The sequence below is a fragment of the Mauremys reevesii genome, linkage group 5, assembly GCF_016161935.1.
Source record: "Mauremys reevesii isolate NIE-2019 linkage group 5, ASM1616193v1, whole genome shotgun sequence".
NCBI classification, from domain to species: Eukaryota; Metazoa; Chordata; order Testudines; family Geoemydidae; genus Mauremys; species Mauremys reevesii.
The window spans coordinates 39,185,987-39,211,142 of NC_052627.1; the positions used below are offsets into that span (position 1 = coordinate 39,185,987).

The window sequence follows — 25,156 nt, forward strand, 5'->3', positions numbered from 1 at the left end:
CACACCACTGATCTCCATGAAGATGCATGCAGTGCACTTCAGAGTTAAATTTGTTCTTTGGCTTTTAAGAGGTAAAGAAATTATATTTTTGTCATGGTCTTTATACAGAGACGGAGGGGAGAAAGATCATGTGACTGATGAATTTTTTTATGTATATTTATTTCAGGCCCTGCTTGATACGCAGAATCTTTTGAGAGCTCAGATTACAAATTTTACTTTCAACCTGGGATTTTCAGGGAAATTTTACCACACAGGTAAGAATGAAAATCTAAAATCACTTTCATTTTGATTGGAAGTATCTTTGTAGTGTAGGGGAAGTAGAAATTACATTGATTATGCAGCTTTGGTATTAAATTAAATGGGATGATAGGGAACTGCACTCAGGTTCTCAGTAGAGAGGAAAGCTTCCTTCACAAGAATATAACAAATAGAACAGGTTGCCTCAGAGCATATAACATAACTGTGTGACTTACTGGGTCAAACTGTGTTCCTGAAGGATGGTTTACATTGACCAACCCTTGTGTTGAAGCAGTATTCTCCATGAGAATAGTGTCCGAGGTATATAAATACCTTTTTCAGTTTTCCTATATTGTATTAAACCAACTAGATTCACCTATATAAATTATTCTGCATATATTTACACGGTGTCTTGGTAGATTAGACATATATTGATACTTTTAAAAACCTCTTAAGCTGAAAAGACCCTTAACTTCAATTTACATGTAGGAAATTCAGGAATGCATACAGGTCAGATCTAGTGCATACATTCAAAAAATTATACCTAAATACTCATATCTTCTATTAAAAATGGTAATTTCCATTCACAACCAAGTAAAGAATATCTTCAAAACATGGCTTTACATTTAAACTGGTTTGACAAAGTAAGAACTCTATGAACTATTCATCAATAATAAAGTTTGCAGATGACAAGAAGATTGTGGGATTGGTAAGTAATGAATACGACAGGTCATTGACACAGAATGGTCTTTGTTGTCAGATGCTACCGGTGTGGTGCTCTGCTCTGTTCAATGTTGATATCAATCAGCTGCGTGCGTGTGTTCCCTCTATGCTGTCCCAGCTCTGCGCAGATAGCTGACACAGCAGACCCCGAGAGAACCCCCAATGACCACAAACTCTAGTAAGGTACGAAGGCACGTTGGCCAGGTTTATTGTCGAAAACTCCCTGGCAAACGAAGTTCACGATGCTGCTAAGGTGCAGCTAGCCAGTACATATGTGCACCCTGGCAATGGACTCAGCTCAGTCAGTGGCGGGACTTTCCACTGCCCCCTAGGCTGGACAAAGACACCGCCCCAGGGATGCATTCTTATACACAGGTACAAACAAGTTACACATCACTCCTGACGTATGAGGTGCAACCCCTCTACGTAGTAAGGTGCCACCTCTGACCTTGTACATGTTGGTTTGAACAAAACAACCCTATCCATCATATTACCCTTTTGGCCCTGTCATTGGGATGGATCAGCTTGTTCCTTGTTATATGTGTGGAGTGTACGAGTATGCGAATGTTCTGATATCTGGTGTCCAGTACCTTTTAGGTATGTCTCTTTTTGCAGCATCAGCCCTTTCCTTGCCAGCTTCTGTGGGCAGGGCCTGCCTCTGGCTCAGAGCTTCACTTTGCTTTATGTTAGCAAAGTCTTGTCTATTACTTTAGTTCAGGCCTTAGGCCTCATACCAGGCCTCTGATACCAAGGTTTATATCTCAGGGCCTCCTCTTACTACAGTCGTGATTGCACAGTAATCTGGATTCAAGCAAACAATATGCATTTTAATGTGGCCAAATGTAAAGTTATACATCTAGGAACAAAGAATGTAAGACATACTTACAGTATGGGTGATTCTATCCTGGAAACCAGTCATCTGAAAAAGATTTGGGGGTTGTGGTGGATGATCAGCTGAACATGAACTCCCAGTGTGATGCTGTGGCCAAAAGTCCTAATGCAATCCTTGGATGTATAAACAGGGGAATAAGGAGCATAAAGGTTATTTTACCCCTGTATTTAGCATTGGTTTGTCTGCTGCTGGAAAACTGTGTCCAGTTTCTGATGTCCACAATTTAAGATGGATGTTGGTAAATTGGAGAGGATTCAGAGAAGAGCCATAAGAATTATTAAAGGATTGGAAAACATGCCTTACAGTGATAAACTCTCAAGGAGTTCATTCTGTTTAGCTTAAAGAGGTTAGGCTGATTTAATCACAGTTTTGAAATACCTATGTAGGGAACAAATATTTGATAGTGGATTCCCCAGTTTATCAGAGAAATGTATAACAAGAATCCAATGCCTGGAAGTTGAAGCTAGACAAATTCAGACTGGAAGTAAAGCATACATTTTTAGCAACCAGGATAATTAACCATTACAAGAGTTGTGGGGTTTATCCATCACTGCAATTTTTAAATCAAGTTTGGAAGTTTTTCAATAAAACATGATGTGGTTCAAACAAGAATTATTTTGGGAGAAGTTCTAAGGTATGTGTTGTGCAGGAGGTCATACTAGATGGTCAGAGTCGACCCTTCTGGCCTTAGAAGCTATGAATCTGTGAATGTTCATGTTGGAAGCTACTCCAGAATAAGGGCCACATGAGAAGTAATGAGCACCTTGAATGAGAAGTCAAGTGTCTTCAATGCCAGCTGACTCGAAGGAGTTCAGTACCTCTCCTGATCAAGTCCTAAGGTCCTAGTCTTGTAAAGGGATTTGCAAGAGCAGACCCCATTCCCATACAGTCCCTTTGACATCTTTCCACAATCAGAGCATGTTACCAAAGGCAGCGTAGAGAAGAAGCCATTAAAAAGTAAACATTTACAAAATAAACATTTGAGAGCTATTAACACAGAGTTGTCACATATATTTCCTATTCTAGATATAAGAAAAAACTGTGGTAATCTCTGACTTTTAATAGCAGCCACTTTATTCACCATATTCATATTTTATAATTATTTCTAGATTCTAGCAGACTCAAATTTCTTTCTGTGATCAGCTAATATGCCCTATAGTGTGTAAAAGGCAAACTGTTTGTAAAACAGGTAGTAAATTGGTATATATTCGCAATCACTCAATTTTCAAAATCCAAAATGGCCAGCACAGAACACGTATCCCATTTCAGAAAAGTTTCCCAGGAGGATTTACTTCATTATTAAGACCACTATGTAAAATATTGGTCTTGGAGTAGACTCACTGTGAGATAACATGTAGCGCTTCAGGTTTCAACCATTAATCTTTTCTGTTTCTTAGGATATATGTTACTGCTTTTGTCGTGTGTGTAACACAATTAACAAAATTCCAGTGTTTTTGTCTTTCAAAAAGACATACGGGGGAAAAAACAAAGAAAAACGTAATCTCTTACAATGTTCATGTTATTAAATTACTGTTGTTTGGATCCTTCCTTTCTGAAACCTTGCTCTGATCAAGTAAATTTGAGAATAATTTCTATGGCTAAGATTATTGAAAATTAGTTTCTATATTTAGTCACCTAAACCTATATTTAAACACCCAAACAAGTGGCCTGATTTTCAAAACTATTGAGCACTGAGCAAAGAGAGTCAGCAGCAGTTGCTGGGTGTTCAGCACTTGTGAAAATCATGCCACTTATTTAAGTGCCTAAATAGGGCCTACATGCCTAACTTTAGGGACTCATCTCTGAAAATCTCAGTTTGTTTTTAATCCTTCTTTTATATAAGAAATAAAGAAAAATGTAAATGTTAATGACTGGAACTCTTTGCTTTTGGTGGAACTCTCAAATTTGCCAGATTTGACTGTGTAATGTTCCAGGAAAGTGCTGGAAGCCTCCTGAAATATTTAAAACTTGACTGGACGAAACTCTTAAACTATACTGTCTGACACAAACCTGCAATGAGGGAGGAAGATGGATAATATGGCCTCTTTCATCTTGAATGCCAGGTGATATTGTATTATAACTTACAGTATCTTCTGTTTACTTGTCATCATGGCAAGTAAACAGATCATGGTTCTGTGTGGAAAAAGCAGTAATATCTTACAACCAAATCTGAGGTCCTTAATTAAGCAAAATTTCCCACTGACTTCAATGAGAGCTTTGTTTGAGTAAAGACCACAGATTTTAGCCCTTCATATAACTAACCAATACAGAAATTTGAATCATGAGATAGGTAAACAACCAAAACAAATAATGCAAGCATAATAGAACAGCTGTAGAAATAGAAAGAAGAAGGGTTATGACATTAAGTAGGCAGAAAGGCAATGTGTTACACAGGGAAGCAGATGTAATATGCAGCCAGAAGAAAGAAACGATCATGCATGCAAAATAGGACCACATCAGGGACAGAGAGAGACAAAAGACAACACGAGATAATGTCAGAGTTGAAGGACATTAATATGAAATCAAGGAAGTGGGGTGATATGTAGGAATGAAACTGAGAAATGCAAAATGATTGATTCAAAGCTAAAGTAGAGCATACAGAGTTAGATTGTCTGACTCTTGTGGTGATTACATGGCAGAGGGGTGGGATGAGAAGACTTGTCTTCATTCTTTCTTGAATGCATTGGTCCCTTCTAGCATTCCCTGAGGCATTAGCCACCCCAAGGGAAGGGAGGCAGAAGGGGGAATCTGAGAAGATATGGCCCCCACCCGCTCGCTCCACTCCACAGAGGGGAGCAGATACTTTCCCTTCCTGAGGCTGCACAATCCCTCCCAGAACTTCAGGGATAGCACATGCAGGTATATGGTACAAGCTGAGCCATATTTATAAAATAGTAAATAATTACTATGGAACTGGCTCAACATTGGAGCATCCCTGAAGTGACCATATTGTTAAAATCAGAAAGCTAGTTTAACGATCCCAGACAGGTTTCTGCATCATTACATCTGACTGCCCCCATTTTTCCTTTCTAACATGAGTCTCTAACTCAATTTCCCCAGCTGGAGATAGAGATAAAATCATGGAAGAAGTAAAGGAATAAGTCATACATGGTTCACTGGAAGGAAGAGGAAAATAAGAAGGGGAGTTAGCGATAGATAGTACAATGTGATTGGTGCAGAAAGTATAGTAGCTGAATGTTTGGTTTGTTTTTGTTTGGGAGAGAAATCAGATTAGTGAAGTAAAAGAATAAGTAAATAAAATGAGTAATTACATTTGATGTGAAATGATAATGGCAACATGATGCTTAGAGAAGCTAAAACAGGATTTTTACATGTGTATGGTTTATGGGAAGAAGCAATATACAACTGGATAAGCAGGAAATTGACATGTCATGACATCATGAACAAGGTAAGAATTAGAAGGGAAGAAAAAGGAATAGAGTGGCTTGTAAGAGAATACTTCAGAAAAGCATATGTAATGAAAAAGGGAACGCAGGACTGATTGCAATGGGAGTTTTGTCTGAATAAATTACACTGAATAAGACTTGTTAACACTGTCATTTATCCTCTTCAATACCCCATCTTTTTCTAGGTTTGTTTTTAGCGGCTTTTTGTATTAGCTTCTAATGTTACTTGTGCAGAACATAAATGAGACAGTGTTGTATCATGCATTTTGAGGGTTGTTCAGTCTCATAGAGAGGAAGGTGTGTTTTCCCACTAATTATATGGCAAGAGCTTTTAAAATCCTTATTTAACATCACTGTAATATCAAATTTCTATGAAATATTTTTGATGTCAAACATTACATTGCTAATGTTCCCCTTGTTTTTCCTAATGATTTTAACAACATAACAAACCTGGAGAATTTGTTTTTGGGGAATATATTTGCAGGAACTGAAGAGGAGGATGAAGGTGATGACTTGTTGTTGGGGTCTGTGGATGAGTTCTGGTGGTTTCCCCATATGTGGAGTCACATGCAGCCTCATCTCTTCCATAATGAATCGTCACTGGTGGAGCAGATGATTCTCAACAAAAAATTTGCCTTAGTAAGTAACATCTTTGCATGGTATACTTAATAGAGCTGTATGAGAATCAGAATTGGTTTTTCAGGAAATGCTGCAATTGCAAATTTTATTTTTATTCGGAATCAGAATTTTTCAATCAAAAAACCCTGAAATTTTCCATGAAATAAAAATTTTAAAAAAAATCATTTTGGGTCAACTGAAAACTTCAATTTTGATAAAATTGAAAACTTTTTTCCTATTTTGACTTTTTTATTTTACATTATAATTTATGCTATAATATAAAATAAATTTTGAAACAAAAAGTTCTTTTGACATGAAAAATCAAAACATTCCATTCCATTAAGGTTGAAATGCTTCATTTTGATTCAATTTTCTAAACAGAATTTTGTCAACATCAGCACATTCCCTCAGAAAGTTTCAAATTTGGAGAAGTGGCACTTTCCAATGAAAAAATGTTCTGGTGGAAAATTTTCAGCTAGCTCTAGTACTGAACTGCAATGTTTGCATAATGAAATATAGTCCGGGTCTGTCCTTCGAACTTACAAAGCTTTTTCTCTACTTTGAAATCTAGTAAAATCTCTCAAGTTTATTAACGTATATTACAATTACCCATTTGATCAATTTATGTATAAAAATAGCTGTTCTGAAAATCATTGACTTTGCTAAGTAATTATATATTTACAACGAGGTACTGAAAAAAAAATTTCAATAAGAACCTGAAAGAAAAATAAAATGAGACATACAGGTATAAGAAAATCAGGGAAAGAAAAATGTACTAGGTTTGATTCTGCCATTCAGTTTTATGTAAAAAAAAAAAACAAAAAACAAAAACCAGAGGTCTCACACTTGTACATTATACTGTACTACTTGTTTTCAGATGTGAATGCTGCTAGTTTTGAACTATAGTACTCTGGTGTAAAATACATTTTCTTGTTTAAAATCATATTCATTTTCACTATTTAAGAATTCACTGTGGGCTAACCTCGGGCAGCTTTCCCGTGTGTGGAAGCCTTGGAGGAGGGGTGGGAGAGAAAGCGTAGAGAGTGTTTCTCCCCTAGCACATTCATACATGAGCTAGTTATAATTTGGTTCCCAGTGCTGGAGGATGTAAGGAGAGTCAGATGAGATTAGCTAGCAGCCCCAGAGAGGCTGTTTCTTGGTGGCCTCTCACCAAGAAACAGTACACATGTTGAATAGGTGTTGCAAAGGGCTACACATCACCTTGGGTTTCAAGAACTATTGAGCCTAATTTTTCTTTCACTTATAGTATTGCAAACCAGGAGTAACTCCATTTGAAATCGGTGGAATTGCCCTGGTAATGTGACAGGAGAATTGAGTCCATTATACTATTATCAGTTTGGGCACTATTTATCTTTACTCCTTCAAAAAGAAAATTTGAGCATTTAAATGTATTATTTTGGTTGGAAAAAGGGTTGCCAACTGTCTAATCGCACAAACCCAAACACCCTTGCCCTGTCCCCTGCCCCTTCTCTGAGGCCCTGCCCCCACACATACTCCATTCCCCCTTCCTCCATAGCTCTCTCTCCCCCACCCTCACTCACTTTCACCGGTCTGGGGCAGGGGGTTGGGGTGCAGGCTTCGGGCTGGCGGGTGGGGCTGAGGGGGTTGGTGTATGGGAGGAGGCTCCCAGCTGAGCCTGGTGCAGGAGCAGGTTTGGGGTGTGGGCTCTTAGAGGGAGTTTGGGTGCAGGAGGGGGCTCAGGGCTGGGGTGGGGGGTGCAGGAGTGGGTTTGGGGTGTGGGCTCTCGGAGGGAGTTTGGGTGCAGGAGGGGGCTCGGAGTGGGGCCGAGGGGTGTGGAGTGTGGAAGTGGCCTTGGGGTTGGGGCAAGGAGTTCAGGGTGCTGGGCAGCACTTACCTCAGGTGGCTTTCGGACGCAGACGGCATATCTGGCTCCTAGGCTCAGGGGCAGCCAGAGGACTCTGTGCATTTCCCCTGCCTGCAGGCACCACCCCTGCAGCTCCCATTGGCTGCGCTTCCCGGACAATGGGAGCTGCGGAGTCGGCACTCAAGGCGGGGCAGTGCGCAGAGACCCCCTGGCTGTACCTGTGCCTAGGATCCAGAGGGATGTGCCAGTTCTTCCAGGAGCCACATGGAGTCAGGACAGGTAGGGAGCTCTGCTGTGCCACCGACTGGACTTTTAGTGGCCTATTAAAATCTCCCAGATTCGTTTCAGCCACCGGAAGATCGATTCCCAGCCAGTCTGGGACCATTGGCAACACTAGTTGGAAAACTCATTAATTTATGATTAACTTTTAATGCAAAGAGTAACTAAAACACAAAGAATTACTCCAGCAATAGAGCATTGTTCTAATTTCTTTTGAGATAACTAAGTTTCAGGTCATATTAAACTAAATACTTCTAAAAGGTATGAAATAGTCATATTTTATCTTATAGCTTTGTATTTGAGACATAATTAACCAGTATATTTATATACACTCATGAGTGCACACATCCCCACACACACAGGCTGCATGACTCAGAACAAAAATACGTTTTCCGTTTTTTTCTTTCATTTCATTTGACCATACTTTTCAATAAAATCTTCTTTTTACCCTTTAAAAATGTTCATCTTGACATCTGAAAATGTGTAACTGGATTTATAATTTATGATTTCACAAAAAGAAAACAATTAATACTTCAGAAGAACCAGGTAGCATATTTTAGAATTTAATTCAATCATTATATGTAGAATCTGGGATTTCAAATGCATATTTTCATGTGGTTTTACAACTAAGCATTGCTGCTACGTATGAACAAAAGACTGTATTACATCACACAGTAGTATTTGAAAGCTGTATTAAAGGTTCTCAAAACTCAAGAGTGACAAAGAAGTAGCTCCTTAAACTTGTATTTGTAACAGAGATCATCCCATTCGTTCACAAAATGAGCCACAAGTAGACTTTCAAGTGTCCTGGTGACACTGACTAGCTCTACCACTAACAGTCAAAGATGACAAGGATTTGATAGCCGAGATTAGAACTAACCAAACAAGTGATAACTTAGAGAACTACCAGCTATCTAAGGAAATGAGAATTTGGAGGTCCAGCTCTTCATCAAACAAAAAAAGGATGGTTTTATTGTTGGTGAAAAATTGTTTTTTCTTTAATACATATTTTGGGTCAGATTTATCCCTGGTGTAACTCTTGACACATTTTAGTTACTCTTTCTACTAAAAGTTAATTAACGAAATATAGTTTCCAGCAAAAATATCATCATATAAATCATTGGTAGACTCTGCCTGGAATACTGTTTTCAGCTCTGGTCACCCCATCTCAAAGAGAATATTGCAGAAATAGAAGAGGTTCACAGACAAGAACTATTGGAAGCACGTGAAAAGAAACTGAAAAGATAGAGACTTGTCTTTAGAGCAGAAGTGAATAAGAGTGGATGTGATAAAAGTTAACAAGAATATCCTGGTTATCCTTTAAGTGCTTACTGCAGATTTTCTTGCATCTTCCTCAGAAGTAGCTGGTATGGCCACTATTAGAGACAGAATACTGGACTAGATGGACCATTGGTCTGATGATCCATTTTTGCAATTCTTCTTTCCAAAGTCGGTTGGAAGACAGATTGAGATATATGAAGGACAGTTGTAGTTTACAGATTGTAAATATTGAGATTCACTTAGATTGTTTTAAATCCAACCTGTTGTGAAATTTGCAGAAAATGAAGAAAAATGTGACACGAAAAAAGAAAAGATTTTACTCTGTGTTTTTTATATAGATGCATCAATTAAATGCAGTTGTGGACATTTCCCCCCACTGAATAGGAAGCAGTTTGCTCAGAAACTGAGAATTGAGTCAGGGTGGATTTGATTTAAATCACTAGTCAGGCAGACTCGATTTAATCATGGATTTCTACATAAAAGTGCATTGTTATTGGTTGTTATAACCTTAATACATATTCTTCACAACTCAGAGATAGTTTTTAGAAGGTGCACACTATACATTTTTAAAGTGATTTATTTTGAAAACTTTTCTGATTAGTTGTACAGCTATATCAGAAAATGAATGATTGGTTATTTCATCTACCAAAGGTAATTGAAGCAGATAGTTCACGTCTCAATGACTTCATAAATATCTCCAGTTCAACAGCTTAATCATTAATATTTGGAGGATTTTCTTGCCATGCTGTATTAGGAGGAGAACATCACCAGACAGACATTTAAATTGTTTTATTTAACTAAAACAACGACGTTAAGTATTCTTGATTGTTTTCTTCTACAGTAAACATATAATATTTTAACAAAACAAGCATATGAATTTTTGAATTTAGTAAAACATTCAAGTTTTTTAAAATAGTTTGTTTTTGTTAAAATTGTTTTTAACTAGAATAGTTAAATGAAATATTTAAAAAAAAATTAAATATACTATGTCAGCCAGGTCAAAACGAGAAACTTACAATATTGGCTTCTGCAGCTAACTCAGTCATCTTCATCTTCATTTTCCTGTTTGTTCATAATCTGGAAAAGGAAAAACAAGCTTTCCTGCTTTTTCAGGTCCCAAACGATTTCTCAATTTGGAATGAATTAGTCCAAAGGAAGAAAATATTCTTTCTACACCAGCAGAAGGAGCTACTGCTGTTAAAAGTGAGATTATCACTTCAACAGTCTCTGAACAAAGTGCTTAAGTGACTTCCACTAGTTCACTGGTGTGACTTTCTTTAAAACATCATCAGCAAACATATATTTCTTGAATGCTTCACCTTTAGCTCTGAAGTGTATTATAGTTGGCATTATAGAGGGATGATTGCTGGATGTCCATGTTATAGCCAACTCTTCTTCTTCACCAGTTAAGGTTTGACCCTAGTACTGAATATTGAGAATATTTGCAAGAAAATGATCTGTAGATAGTGCTTGTCCCATCTGTTTTTTTTAATGCTTGTAATTTAACTTGGAAAGACAGTTGTTCTCCATCAACCTGCACCTGGATCAAATGCTTCTGTCCCGAGTATCTCCATTGACGGCACTCAGTTTAAAGTAGTGGAGAACTTTAAATACCTGGGTAGTGTCATATCCAGTGATGGATCACTGGATAATGAGATCAACGCACGAATATCCAAAGCAAGCCAGGCACTTGGCTGTCTGTGTGTCAAAGTTTTAAACCACCACAACATCCGGATGTCAACAAAACTGCTTGTGTACAGAGCTGTTGTTCTTTCATCTCTTTTGTACGGGTGTGAAACATGGACACTATATAGGCGTCACATCAAGCAGTTCGAAGCATTCCACATGCGCTGCCTCCGCAACATCATGAAGATCTGCTGGCAAGACAAAGTGCCCAATCTTGAGGTCCTCGAGAGATCCCAAGTGACAAGCATCGAAATGATGATCGTGAAGTCACAGCTACGTTGGACCGGTCATGTCAGCCGCATGGATGTCAACAGAATCCCCCACCAGCTTCTGTATGGTGAGCTCTCCCAGGGCATCCGGCATATAGGTCGTCCACGGAAATGTTACAAGGACACCATCAAAGCCAATCTGCAGTACAGCAGTATCAAACCCAGGGACCTTGAGGATGCCGCCAGCGACAGAACACAGTGGCGTGCAACAGTCAGAAATACCTGCATCACCTTTGAGGAACACCACTGCTGGCATCTACAAGAGGCACGCGAACAACGTCACAGAGCACCAGCAGCGCACAATCCACTGACTGCGAACTTCCCATGCACCATCTGCAGCCAAATGTGCACCTCTAGAATTGGCTTGTACAGTCATCAGAGGGCACATCATGAGACCAACAATAGATGATCTGCACAGATTTGTCATCATCAGATCAATGGACTACCAAGAATTTTACTCTGTCATTGCATATTTCTCTTTTTAAGATCTCACTCAGTTCCTTCCAAATTTCAACAGCATCAGCAATAGAACAGCTATTTCCCTGCATTTTGTTCAAGGCTACAGAAATAGGCTTCAGGGTACTCAGCATGTTTTCAACATTTCTCTTAAGCCCAATGTTGAGAACTTTGGCTGTGACAGTGCCATCTATTTTTTCACAATTTTGTTCACAAACTGTGATCAGATTAGGCCAGTTCTTGATATAGTGCTCAAAACAGTCCACTACTGAATTCCATCGCACGTCGTGTGGGAGAGTTAGCTTGGTTCCTCCCACTTTTTTTCAGAGCAGCTGCTGAAAAGTGGTTGTTATGGAAGTATTTTGCAGTTTCAACAACATTAGCCTTCATATCTGGAACACTGAAGTCTTTGGCTAGGAGGTGCATCAAATGAGCACTGCAACCGTATGTTATTAGCTTGAGACTCTCTTCTAAATTTCTTCTCATCTTGGATACATTTGCAGCATTGTCTGTGACCAAGCTGGGTACTAGACATTTGAATTTTTTTTTCAGTTTGTTATAGCTTTTATTGCTACTTCTTGTAAGTATTCTGCTGTGCGTGGATTTCCTGATGTATCAATTGTTACTGTAAGGAAGACATTCCCTTCTTCTGTTGTCACACAAGCACATACAACAGGATCATTGTGGACATTGCTCCACCCATCAAGACTCAGGTTAACAATTTTACTCTCTAGACCTTTTGCACACTGCTCAATTTCTCTTTCATACACTTTATCCAGCAGTTTGCCTGCAACATCTGCTCTGTTGGGTGGACTGTATCCTGGTCTTAATGACTGAACCATGTTAATGAAATGTGGGTTCTCAATCATACGGAAAGGAGAGTTTGTTGCTTAAACAAATTGGGCAATTTTTTCATCAAGTACATCTTTTTGTAATCTGTGGTTCTTATCACAAACTTATCTATGGTTGTTTCTGGATGATGGAAATTATTATGATTATTATTTTTTGCTACAGGTGATCTACTGTGGCTATGTGACATACATGATATGACTGAAACACTATCATTGGCAGAACTCTGAAACTATAGAAAATGATGATGATCTTGAAGGTGGATAGTCTTCAGAATCCTGTATGTTGAGGATGGATTCCCCTAAACAAAATAAGTCAATACAGTTATTATTATTACCATACTGCTCATTTAGTATTACTCATTGCATTCACTGACACTCAGTACTACTTTAAAGATGAAATTGTAAAAGGAAGATCTGCCTATTTCAGCTATTTAATTTTTATCACAACTGCATCTAAAATGATAATACCATAGACTAACAACTATATCTTTTGCTCAAACATGAGAATTCAAGAATGGTCCAGAAGGACGACAGGAATACCTTACAAAAGAAGTATGAAATAAACATTTTTACCAATCTGAAGATCCTGCATGTTCAGACATGTTCCTTTCATCATCTTCAATGAAGCTTTCTCCTGAGAAGGAACACTTGTCCTGATGTTGTTTCATTCGGGCAATCAGGCCTTGTATTTCTTTGTTGCACTGTTTGCATTTTGCACACATGCCTGTCTTACCCACAGGTAGAGGAACTTCATTAAAATATTCCCAAACTGGGTCTCCATAATGGCCTGCTGCCATTAGAGGTTTACCTTTCTAGATAGAGATTGGTATGGTAGATCTCAAATCAATAAAGGTTACACTCAGAAAGACTTCTGGAATATGCTGCTCAAACAGTTTCACTTTTGTTTCTACTGCCTGCCCCTCCCTTCTCACATTTATCTTCAGACTTCTTCTCCTTGTCCAGATCAATTCTGCCCCCAACAATCTTCTATTCATTGAACTTTTTGAAACTTTTCACTTTTAGAGAGAGGTAAGGGATTGACTCTGTGTACAAATTTGCAGAGAGACAATACGGTTGAGGTCTGTTCTTCCTCATGTCTATATATTATTTATTTTAAAACATTTTTGCTGTTAACAAGCATGTTATCTCTGGAGACACAAATCCATAGTTTGAGAACTGCAAAACTAAGCATCGCTGATGGTGTCTTCTAGAATGAGCACTGAGTCCCATTGGGTAGATAGAAAGATTAACCTAAATAATCTATACAGAAGCCCTTGGAACCCCATAAGATCGGGTTCCTAATCCATGAACTATTGGAACTCATTTACAAAACTTTTCTTAAACATTACATGAATATATTGTCTCATATTCTAGAATTAGAATTTATAATCCCTATTCCATGATCAGATATCTTTGAGCTAAAATATAATGTATCTTTAGATAGGTTTTTTTCCTCAAAAAGCATTTTATCAAAAAAATCAAATTTAAATAAAAAGAATCGAATTTTTTAAAAAAATCATTGATTTTTATCCACCCTGAAATTGATGCAATATGCTTAGGTCCCTACCAAATTCACAGTCCATTTTAGTCAATTTCACAGTCATAGGATTTTAAAAATAGTAAATTTCACGATTTCAGCTATTTAAATCTGAAATTTCACAGTGTTGTAATTGTAGGGATCCTGATCCAAAACGGAGTTGGTGGGGGGGGGTTGCAGTACTGCTATCCTTCTGCACTGCTGCTGGCCGCGGCGCTGGGCAGCTGGAGAGCGGTGGCTGCTGGCTGGGAGCCCAATTCTGAAGGCAGAGCTGCCGCCAGCAGCAGCGCAGAAGTAAGGATGGCATGGTGTGGTACAGCCACCATTACTTCTGTGCTTCTGCCTGCAGAGCTGGGCCCTCAGCAGCTGCCACTCTCTGGCCGCCCATGGTATGGTATTGCCACCCTTACTTCTGTATGAAATACAGTAAAGCTTCTTCATTCTGTATGAAATACTCAGTATAAGAATAACAATATTTGAAAAATACTGAATAAGATATTACATGGGAAAAGATATGTTCATAATTAGTATGAAAGATTTTAATTAAATTACATATTTATTAGTGAATATTGGTGTAAGATTAAGAAACCACTTAATTCAGACTTTTATTTAGAGTTGAATGAAGAAGATTAAATAGGACATTAGAGAATACAGTTTCTTACACGTTTTATAAAGATTATTCTTTTTGATGCTTGTGCATGCTCAATTGAAGTAGAAAAGATTAAGATAAGAGAAAGGGGAATTGAAACTTCTGTACTAGAATTAAGTAGTTTAAAGCTAAATAACTGATTGTAGTCAAATCAGTGGGCCAAGTCCTATACTCTTTTTACTCAGCCCTACTTAGCATTGAAGTGAATGTACATTACACACTCTGCACCCATAGTAGAGAACCAAGCATATATATAAGGAATAATTGACAGTGTGATGTATAGGTCTTATCAAGCATAACTTTTGGATGGCTGCATTTCTACCAAGTGAGGAAGCTCAAAGTGAACTATGCAGGCTATCTCAAATGCATGGTAATAAAACCTTATCCCATACCATGCCATCATACATTCTGTGTTTGCCATGAATTTAAAAAAAAAATCTATTTTACAAATGTTTTAGATTTTTACAGAAATTATTGGGATTTGAAAAAAATCCTCTACCTAATAAACCAAGTATGTTTTTTAGAAGTCCCACTGTACCAGGCCCAGAAGGGGCCCTAACCCCCCTAAAATTAGGAAAAATAGCTTTTTACCTGCAAACATTACAATTTTAATGTCTATTTTTTCAGGTTCTTCCAGGACTAAAAGGAAATACAGTGTATTACACTGACAACATTGTCTTCCCAATTAAACTCCTTTTCTAGCCTTTCTGCATCATGATCAAATAGATTTTATAGCTGTGACGCTTCATTTGTAGAAAACTTGTCAGTGGTCTAGGACTAAATCTTGACTGTCCTGAACTTGGGGCAAATGTCATACAAGTGTGCGTGTGTGTGTGTGTGTGTGTGTATACATATGAATGGATACATTGAGCACAATTTGCATCCTCCACACCTCTGAGGGCACTTGTGCCCAAGGAGGTTTCATACCTAGAGGAAAAGAAAGCATAAATTTTGATACCACATCCCTTCCATGAGTTCTGCAGGGTAGAGGCAGCTGCAGGTTCCCATTGTTTGGAGACTGGATGCCTCAGGGGAGTAGTAAGCTGTTGATCTCTTGATCACAAATTAGAATCCACCCCAAGTCGGTCATGACCAAAAAGAAGTTACTCTTATATGGCTGTTTGTAGGCTATGTGAATGAACGAGTGGCTAGGCCCAACACCTAGTGGGCAAGTGTCCACAAAAATCTCCATGCCATTTGGCAGCCTCATTGGCAGTCTCAAGAGAGAGGCCAGAGTTTGATGATTATGGAAAATGAATTACCCTTCACCTCAAGAGTTCATCAAGGTTCCAGCAACTTGGCAAAGCAGTGAAAGGACGTGTGCTTTGCTGCTGCCCATTCTGAATCTGTTTTGGAGATAAAGAGATGGTTTCATTTTTCAGGGATGTCTGTACAGTAGAACCTCAGAATTACGAATACCAGAGTTATAAACTGACCAGTCAACCACACAGCTCATTTGGAACAGGAAGTACACTATCAGGCAGCAGCAGAGACAAAAATAAATAAAAAAAATTAAAAAATCCTGTACTGTGTTAAATGTAAACTGCTAAAAAAAACAACGGCATTTCTCTTCGGCATAGTAAAGTTTCAAAGGTTTATTAAGTCTATTATTCAGTTGTAAGCTTTTGAAAGAACAACCAGAATGTTTTGTTCAGAGTTACGAACATTTCAGTTACAAACAACCTCCATTCCCAAAGTGTTTGTAACTCTGAGGTTCTATTGTGTCAGTTTCTACAAGCACTTAATTAACCACAAGAAGAAAAAAAATGATTTTTTTTTTTACACGCACGCAAGAAGAATGACAGCCTCGCAATATAAGCTGATATGTGCCGTGGAAGAAAAAGTGAGGTTATGCTTTTGTTATGCAGTTGACAAAGCTATTCAATATAAATTCTAAAGTATTAAAAAGATGTTTTTCTCCCATTGGTATCTGATTGTGTGATGTTTTAAATGTTATCAATTTAGTTTTCCTCCCTGTGCAGTATATGTGTATATGGTGAATATGATCCCAGTAAATCTGAGTAAAAATCCAAAAAGTAGTAGTAAATCCCGGGAAATTCTCCATTCTCTTGGCTCATGTATCAGATTATGATTGTTTTCTTTACCTACAAGTTGTAGTTTCAGAAATCACTAGGTTCACCCAGAATAATTTAGGAATTTAGATTTAACACAGAATTTAGTAAATTATAGTAGAAATAACCAAGTGAGATCCATAATTGAATTCAGTAAAATAAGAGAAAGAGATTTATAATTACAGAGGAGTCCTCATTTTAAGGCATAGATAAAGAACAACAGGCATCTTGAGGAAATATGATTAGGGCCATGGCTATCCATTTAAGATTTTAAAGTGAACCAGGCAAGATTATTAAAATCAGCAAGAAACTCACTTAGGGTCATTTACATGCCAGCAGATACATATCTAGATAAGAAGCTGAGTACCAGTACATGAAGATGACTATAAAAGGGAGTACTAGTTGGTCGTAACTGTGAATATTAGTGAAATTTTAAGACAATCAAATCTTCAATTGGAAATCTGAAAAAAAAAATAGAGATGGAAAGCTATATCATTTTTTTCCCAAATATACGGTAAGAGGATTCTGCACAAAACATCTTAGAAAAAGATTATACAGTGCTGATCAACGGAGCATGAGGGTAGTGCTGAGTGCGTCTAGGACAGGAGAGGAGTGCCTCAGTACTAGTTTAGAGCTAAGTCAGTACTCTGTCTTAAGCAGTCACCTTTTGTTTTTGTTATTTTAAAGAAGTAGACAGACAAATCCTAAATTTGTGAATTGTTAACTGTTTAAGAATGATGTATTCATGGCACCAGCTGTTCTGCTCCTGCTCAGCTGACACAGCTAGGACAGAATACTAGGAGAACATCTGATCTTACAACTTTTCCTTAGGGACTACGCATTTGGGACTTAAGTGGTATATGGTCCTCTGCACGGAGAGTGAATTTTATCAGCAGAGTGGCAATGGGCATGGCCCTCAGCCCTACACAGGTAAAATTTATTGAAGTCAGCAAGAGTATTGCCTGAGTATGAGCTATTTAAAGGCTCACAATGAGTAGGGTCACATATTTTGTATTTGGGGACTTTTTAATGGCAGAATATGGGAAATTTTTTCTCACAAACTTGCAAAGATATGCCCCCCTTTTTGAGGTATTGGTATAAGAACACAAAATAACTTTTCTTACATTTCTATCATTCTTTTCTTCTTATTACTAAAACTTCATTAAAGGTTTGTGTATTCAAACCTTTGCGTATCTCACCACTTCCCTTTTATACCAGCATGTGTCTTCAAATCATCCCTGACTGCATTTTAGACCCATCTATGCTGTCTCCCCAAAAAAGGTGTTTGCAAAGGTGTTACACAAGCATTAAATTACTTTAATTTTCTGGATCAGTCACTTTTTCTGATATTTTTCAGGAACATGGCATTCCAACTGACATGGGCTATGCGGTAGCTCCGCACCACTCCGGGGTTTACCCTGTCCATGTTCAGCTTTATGAGGCCTGGAAAAAGGTCTGGAATATCAAAATCACCAGCACAGAAGAGTATCCACATCTAAAACCTGCACGGTACAGGCGGGGCTTCATCCACAAAAATATCATGGTGAGCTGCTTTTATGATTTTTATATTCAAACTCACTGCTTCAGCTTTTCATGATTCATTTTAAAAAACAAACCAAAAAAAGTGTGAAAGCACAGCATCCTGAAAGTTCACATTGTGAGAAGCACATATTGCTATGTAGAAATAGTAAGGTATAGTTGACATTAACCTGCTAATTAAAATCAGCATGTCTAAGCCTCTTGCTGGCATTCACCATACTGCTGATGAAAGCAGCATAGCTTCTGACATTGGGGCCTATCTGTTACTGTTTTTGATACACTGACATTTTCCTTCAGATTTTTAAGCCAGTAACGAAGTAATTTACAACCAGCTGGAAATCTCACCAGTAATACTTTGGTGAGCGTTACTGGTGAGATTTTCAGCTAGTTGTAAATTGGCATAGCTCCACTGACTGCAAAGGAGCTATGCCAACATAACACCAATTGAGAATCTGGCCTTTCATCTTTAAACAGTAAAGTGCTGCTTCAGTTGTATGAAATGGCCCTCACTTTGCAACCTTCCCACACATTCTGCCAGTGTGCCTCTTACTATGGCTCAAACCCAGCTAAGCTCTTGGCCCAAGTAGCAAGGCTTTGATGCTGGGCAGATGCCCAGAGGGCTGGAGGGAAGAAAGCATCCACTCAAGCTGTGGAATTATTCCATGGAGGCAACTCTAGTCCAAATCACCCAATTCTCCCATTGTACTCCCTATAATTCATATTGACAGACACAGACTGCACTACTTCCCTGACAGTGGCTTTTCATTACTGACACAAAATTCTCTGTTAACACCATGTAGGTCATTTAGGCAATAATAATTAAGGCATAGGGTATTTCCTGGCTGTTCAGCATTTGCAAAACCCTGTGCATTATTGTCAGTGAAATGTTTTAAAACAACTTTTAAAAAATACTTTAGGGTAATTTTTGCATCCTTCCGTGTGTGTGTATGTGAGAGAGATCACTAATATTTGCACCACATCATACTTTGGGTTGTTTTGGGTCATTAGCTCCAGCTAATACTTCCATTTAGCTTATACAGTAATTATGGTATTGTCCTAAAGAGTTACAATGAATAGCATTATTCAGACAAATTAATACTCCAAAATTTAATGTGTGAATCTAGGTTTGGGAGAAGCCTGTTAAAATGATCTGCAGTTTTTAAAAATAAAAAAAAAATCACACCAGGCTAAAGTTTAGTCTCAGGAAAGCATTAGCTGTAAGTAAAATAATAGGTTTGTAGATACCCTCAGGGGGCGTAAAGCAGCTGAATGGAGTTGATTGATTCTGAGAACTCTCCAAATAACTCTGTTCATAAATTTTGGTAAAAACATATTGTTTTGAAGGCACATATTGAATAAGATTTAACATAAGCTTTGAAAAACAGGACAGCAGGGCCAAAAATCAATTTACCAAGAATAATCAGCATAAGACCACCTGTCTCAGAAATCTCAGGCTTTCTGTTCTTCAGAGCAAATGCACTAATTTCTTCATCTGCAGGCTGATGGTGATGAACACATGCCATAATAAAGACATTATACAAGATTTACCAGAAGCATTTCCCCTCCTGCTCAACTTATCTCTGTACCTTTGTACCAATTGCACTGGTATTTCATCAGGGAAACCAGAAGAATTTAAAAAGCATTTGTAGGATTATAACAAATAAATTAATTCCATATATTTCATAATTGTAATTGTGATTTATGGTCTATAGCAGGGGTGGGCAAACTACAGCCCGCAGGCCGGATCCGGCCTACCAGCCGTTTTAATCCGGCCCTCAAGCTCCTGCTGCGGAGTGGGGTATGGGCTTTGCTCAGCTCCGGTGCTTCAGCCGGGAGCAGGGTCGGGGGCCGCTCCACACGGCTCCCGGAAGCAGCGACATGGCCCCCTTCCAGCTCCTATGCGTAGGGGCAGTCAGGGGGCTCCGCTCCGCATGCTGCCTCTACCCCAAGTGCTGCCCCCGCAGCTCCCCTTGGCTGGGAACCACAGCCAATGGAAGCTGCAGGGGTGGTGCCTGTGGAGAACCGCCTGACCACGCCTCCACATAGGAGCCAGGGAAGGGATATGCCGTTGCTTCCGGGAGCCGCTTGAGGTAATCACTGCCTGGAGCCTGCACTCCTGCCCCTCTCCCCGTGCCCCTGCCCCAGCCATACATGCTTACTTTAGTCATTTAAAAAAAAAAAAGTTTGTACTACTTTTTACTACCATTAGTTTTGCAGAGCTGGCACAGCTGAGAGAGAGTGAGCTGGATTCTATTGTAACTTATGCATGATCAACAACAATAAGCACATTGAATACAGAATCATTATTGTCAATGATGCATGAGCAAGAAAGAACCAATTTGACTTTCAAATTCTGCATTGCGTTTGCAGGGCTGGCACAAAAGAGAGCCTACTTTTAAGTGGAAACTGCACAGATTTGAATAACAATCAATAAATACAGAACACACCAAGCTCTTTTTAAAAAATCACTTTTCAGATTATGATTTCACTTTATGAACTAAAAAAGTTTTGGTGACCAGCCTTAAAATAGTTAGATTAGATATCAAGTACATAAAGAGGGTTTTGTTTGTTTGTTTGTTTTTTGTTGACTCTAAATTACATCTGGCTTTTTGACAGTAGTCACTCCGTTTCAAACAAAAATTCATGAATTTATGGGGAAAAATGACTTGTGGTTTCACTATAATATAAAAGTCACTCTTTTGTTTGTTTATTCAAAAATGTATTATATACCGATATGTCAGTATGTTAGCTTACCCAGGCCTTGGATTAATTGTCAGTCTAACTACTGACTTCAGTTAAAGGTGCAATGCTAAATCTACATAACGGTTTAATGACAGAAAGTAAATGGTAAAGTTACAAAAGTTAATTGTATTAAATTTATTATTTTACAAAAGGAATGAAAGTCATTTTGTTTTAAGATATTTTTCTTTATCATCCTGTTTTTACTCAGGTCCTTCCTAGGCAAACCTGTGGTCTGTTCACTCATACAATTTTCTATAAGGAGTATCCTGGAGGTCCAAAAGAACTAGACAAGAGTATCCAGGGTGGGGAGTTGTTTTTCACAGTTGTTCTCAATCCAGTAAGTACTACAACCTGCTTTTGAAATGATTAACAAAAAATGATTAAAGAGCAATTTGCTGATGAACGATGTCTCTCAAGAAATATTGATTTGTCACAGATCAAAGCAGTCTCCCGTTCCTTATCTAATATGTTTGAGCTATAATACTGTGCAGATATACTATAAGATTTAATAGTTTGATGCTGGCTTCTATTTTATCTGGTTTATAGTTAATGTGGTGTCTGAAGCCAAGCCTCTACCTTTTTGTTTTGTTTTGTTTTTCTTTGATTTTTTAGATTCGGCAATAATTAGGATTTAATTTCTAAAAGTATTAAAGTATTGAGAATTCGTATTGCTGAAGCCGCAACAAATACCTTAGGTGAAGTCCATAAGAATCGATATCCTACCTTTGAGACTTCAGAGTCATAAATGTTAGACACATCTACTGGTTTAAGAAAGTCGCAAAGAAGTGACTTTTTTTAATGCTTTTTGAGAATTGCTCATTTACTGAGTCATAGGCACCAGTCACTGTACTTCAAAGTAAAGTTTCAGTTAAATGGACCACACAGTCAGTCTATTTATCCTCTTATTTATCCCTGGTGGAGAAAGAATGGAGCAGCCAGGCAATTAAACTGTGGAATATTTAAGGTTAGCATAATATAGCACAATATTTTTGAAATTTGCTTGGATTAGGACAGATTTATCAAGAATTGACATGAGACTCCTATCTTGTAATTCTTAGGCAAGTTTTGGCCCCAAGGTCAAGGTGAATTTGAATTGAAAGGCAAAGTATTGATAAAAGCTAGGCTGCATTTGCAACTTGCAAATAAGATTTGGTATGAGTTTACACTGACACTTAACCACTAGGCTGGGATTTTCAAAGGTGCTTAAAGGAGTGGGGCATCTGTTTCCTTTCAGATCCTTTGAATAGCTCAGCCTAAACATTATTGTGCCCTCATTTAATACACACAACGTAAGTGGGAGTTCAGAGGAAAGAAACTGTCTGTAAGCAACTCTGGAGAATTTGACTCACAATTGGCAAGCAATCCTTTTTCAAGACTTAAATTCTTTTACACCAGGAGTCGGCAGCCTTTCAGCAGTGGTGTGCCGAGTCTTCATGTATACACTCTAATTTAAGGCTTCGCTTGCTGGTAATACATTTTAAAGTTTTTTAGACGGTCTCTCTAGAAGTCTATAATATATAACCAAATTAATGTTATATGTAAAGTAAACAAGGTTTTCAAAATGTTTCAGAAGCTTTATTTAAAATTAAATTAAAATGCAGATCTCATTAGTTTAGTGTGATCTTTGCCCTTGCTTTTCCTTGCTGAGTTTTTCCAATGTCTGGTGGCATGTGTTTGGATACTTTAAGCTGCACACAGGCTTCTGAGTGATCAGTTGTTAACTGGCTGGAACCCCAGATCGGCAGCTGAGGTGAGTGGAGCTGGCAGCTGGTAGGGCTGAGCAGGGCCGGAGGCCTGAACCCTGTCTGGCAGGGGGCCTGTGCTGGAACTCCAACCGGAAGCAAGATGAGTGGGGCTGTGGTGGGGACCTCGGCTGGCAAGGGGCCAGCAGACAGAACCCAGAGCAGCGGCAGTGGGCTGAGCAGGTCAGCCCGCCCAGCTCTGGGGTTTCGGCGGTGGGCTGAGCGTCTCTGCCCGCCCCCTCTCTGGGGTTCCTTTACCCAGGCCAGCAGTGGGTGCTGAGTGGGACCGGTGGCGGGACCCCGGCTGGAAAGAGACAGCGGTGGAAACCACAGAGCAGTGGCGATCTGGGGTTTCGGCTGCCAGGTCCTGCCAGCTGGGGTCTCAGCCCGCTGCCAGTCGGGGCTTCCTTCCCCCAGGCCAGCAGCAGGCGCTGAGTGGGACCGGCAGCAGGACCCTGGCTGGCAAGGGGCCAGCAGCGGGAACCCCAGAGTGGCGGTGGGCTAAGCCACTCAGCCTGCCCCGCTCTAGGGTTTCCACCACCGGCTCTCGCCAGCTGGGGTCTCAGCCCGCTGCCAGCCTGGGGGAAGGAACCCCAGACCAGCAGAGGGCGCTGAGTGGGACTGGCTGGTGGGGTCCCGGCTGGCAAGGGGCCAGCAGCGGGAACCCCAGAGTGGCGCTCATCCCACCCCACTCTGGGGTTTCAGCCGCCGACTCCTGCCAGCCAGGGTCTCAGCCCTCTGCCAGCCTGGGGTTCCTACCCCCAGGCCAGCAGTGGGTGCTGAGTGGGACCAGCGGAGGGACCCCAGCTGGCGGTGGAAACTCCAGAGCAGTGGCGGGCTGAGCGGCTCAGCCCGCCCCATGTGCCATCAAAAATCGGCTCATGTGCCACCTTTGGCACACATGCCATAGGTTGCTGACCCCTGTTTTACACTTTAGTTTTAATTGTTTGGGGGGTGGGGTTTTTTTTTGTAATGTTTAGAGGTTACAAAGTGAATGTAGGTAAGAAAAAACACACATCCGCCACAAAGTTGCAGTCTCCCTAGTTCAGGATACCTGCAGGAGTCACTCTGATCTTCAGGTGAGGCAATGGCATCAGGTACAAATAGAAAAGTATCCCTTTTCAGATCAGATACATTAATAGGGTGAGATTGGGGCAGCACTTTGGGTGGGAGGCTTCAGTCAAAAGCTGGGTGTTTTAGGAAGTTGCTACAACTCTTCTAAGGGGTGCAGGGAGGCTCAAGCACCACTCTGCTTTGTCAGAATATGGAACAAAGCTCCTCAAGGGGAGTGTGCTAGCTCAAGAAATGGGACTGGAAGAAAAAGATACAGCACCAAAAAATTGGAGTCAGGTGGTGAACTACACTCCAGGATTAGAAAGAGGTATGGACACAACTTAGATGACAGGACCTCTTCTGATCCTGACAGCAGTGTGGTAACAAAGCTTAACATGGGGCTGGTTGCTTGAATTATAAACCCATCCAAAAGCAAGAGAGGTGCCTGAGGAGGTTTTGTTACTTCTGAGTTTGAGAGGGTGACTTGGCCAGGTCTGAAGCAGCACTTTCTGACAGGCAGTCAAGGAGCGGAACATTCATCTTCCCCACCGTGAGATATTTTCCTGTGAGCATCTTGATTTTTACAGGGCCTGACACTTGTTACAGTGGTGCCATGTTGTTCACTTTGGCACAGGAATTCATGCCCTAGAACAAGAATTTATATACATTTTGGGTTGGAAAAAATCTCATGGATTATTTTGGCTTGTCCTGCGAACTCAGGTTTGGCAGCCTTAACTTCAGCCAGTTCGGAGGAGTTACTTGGCATAGCCAATTCTTCTGCTTTGCTTCTCTAGGCCTTTCCCTGTCAGCCTGTCCATGGGCTGATGCAGTCAGCATTCACCTACTGGAAAATCTGCAGTTGTTATCCACTCTACTTAAACTGTCTACTATTTAAAAGCCCTTCACTGCTCCCATCTAAGTAAGCACATAGCTGCATGTGCACAGATGGGGGGGGGGGGTATCTGATTTAAAATCTGGCTTTTGTATACATTACTTGACATCTTGCCTAGCACTAATGCTCTGCAATATTGCATAGGAGACCTTTTAGTCCTAATCCAGCCAGCTCATTCCCTGTGATTTAAATTAAAACAGCAACACCATGCGCTGTATACTTATCAGATCTCTTAACCAAAACAAGCTTGATACTATGCTGTATTTGGATGTGACACTTTTGAGGAAACAGACCATAAAATATGTGTTCCTTTTCTACACTACACTATTGCTGCTATTCCATTGTAAATAGAACCTCTTTCTGCAATTCTGGCTGCATTCTCTCC

General features: G+C 39.6%; 1 protein-coding gene across 3 annotated transcripts in view; it reads left to right on the forward strand.

Moving 5' to 3' along the window:
* The window catches only part of LOC120406133 (bifunctional heparan sulfate N-deacetylase/N-sulfotransferase 3), a 107,373-nt gene that overhangs the window by 39,448 nt on the left and 42,769 nt on the right, over positions 1-25,156 (forward strand). For 2 of the 3 annotated variants that reach the window (XR_005599106.1, XM_039540474.1), the window contains exons 3-7: positions 167-254; positions 5,744-5,898; positions 17,635-17,733; positions 18,161-18,346; positions 21,293-21,421. Coding sequence is in view for 2 of the 3 variants with exons in the window: in XM_039540474.1 (XP_039396408.1) it covers positions 167-254; positions 5,744-5,898; positions 17,635-17,733; positions 18,161-18,346; positions 21,293-21,421 (657 nt within the window). In the remaining variant the exon portion in view is untranslated. The remainder of the gene's footprint in view (positions 1-166; positions 255-5,743; positions 5,899-17,634; positions 17,734-18,160; positions 18,347-21,292; positions 21,422-25,156) is intronic. The other variant, XM_039540475.1, reaches the window with a different exon arrangement.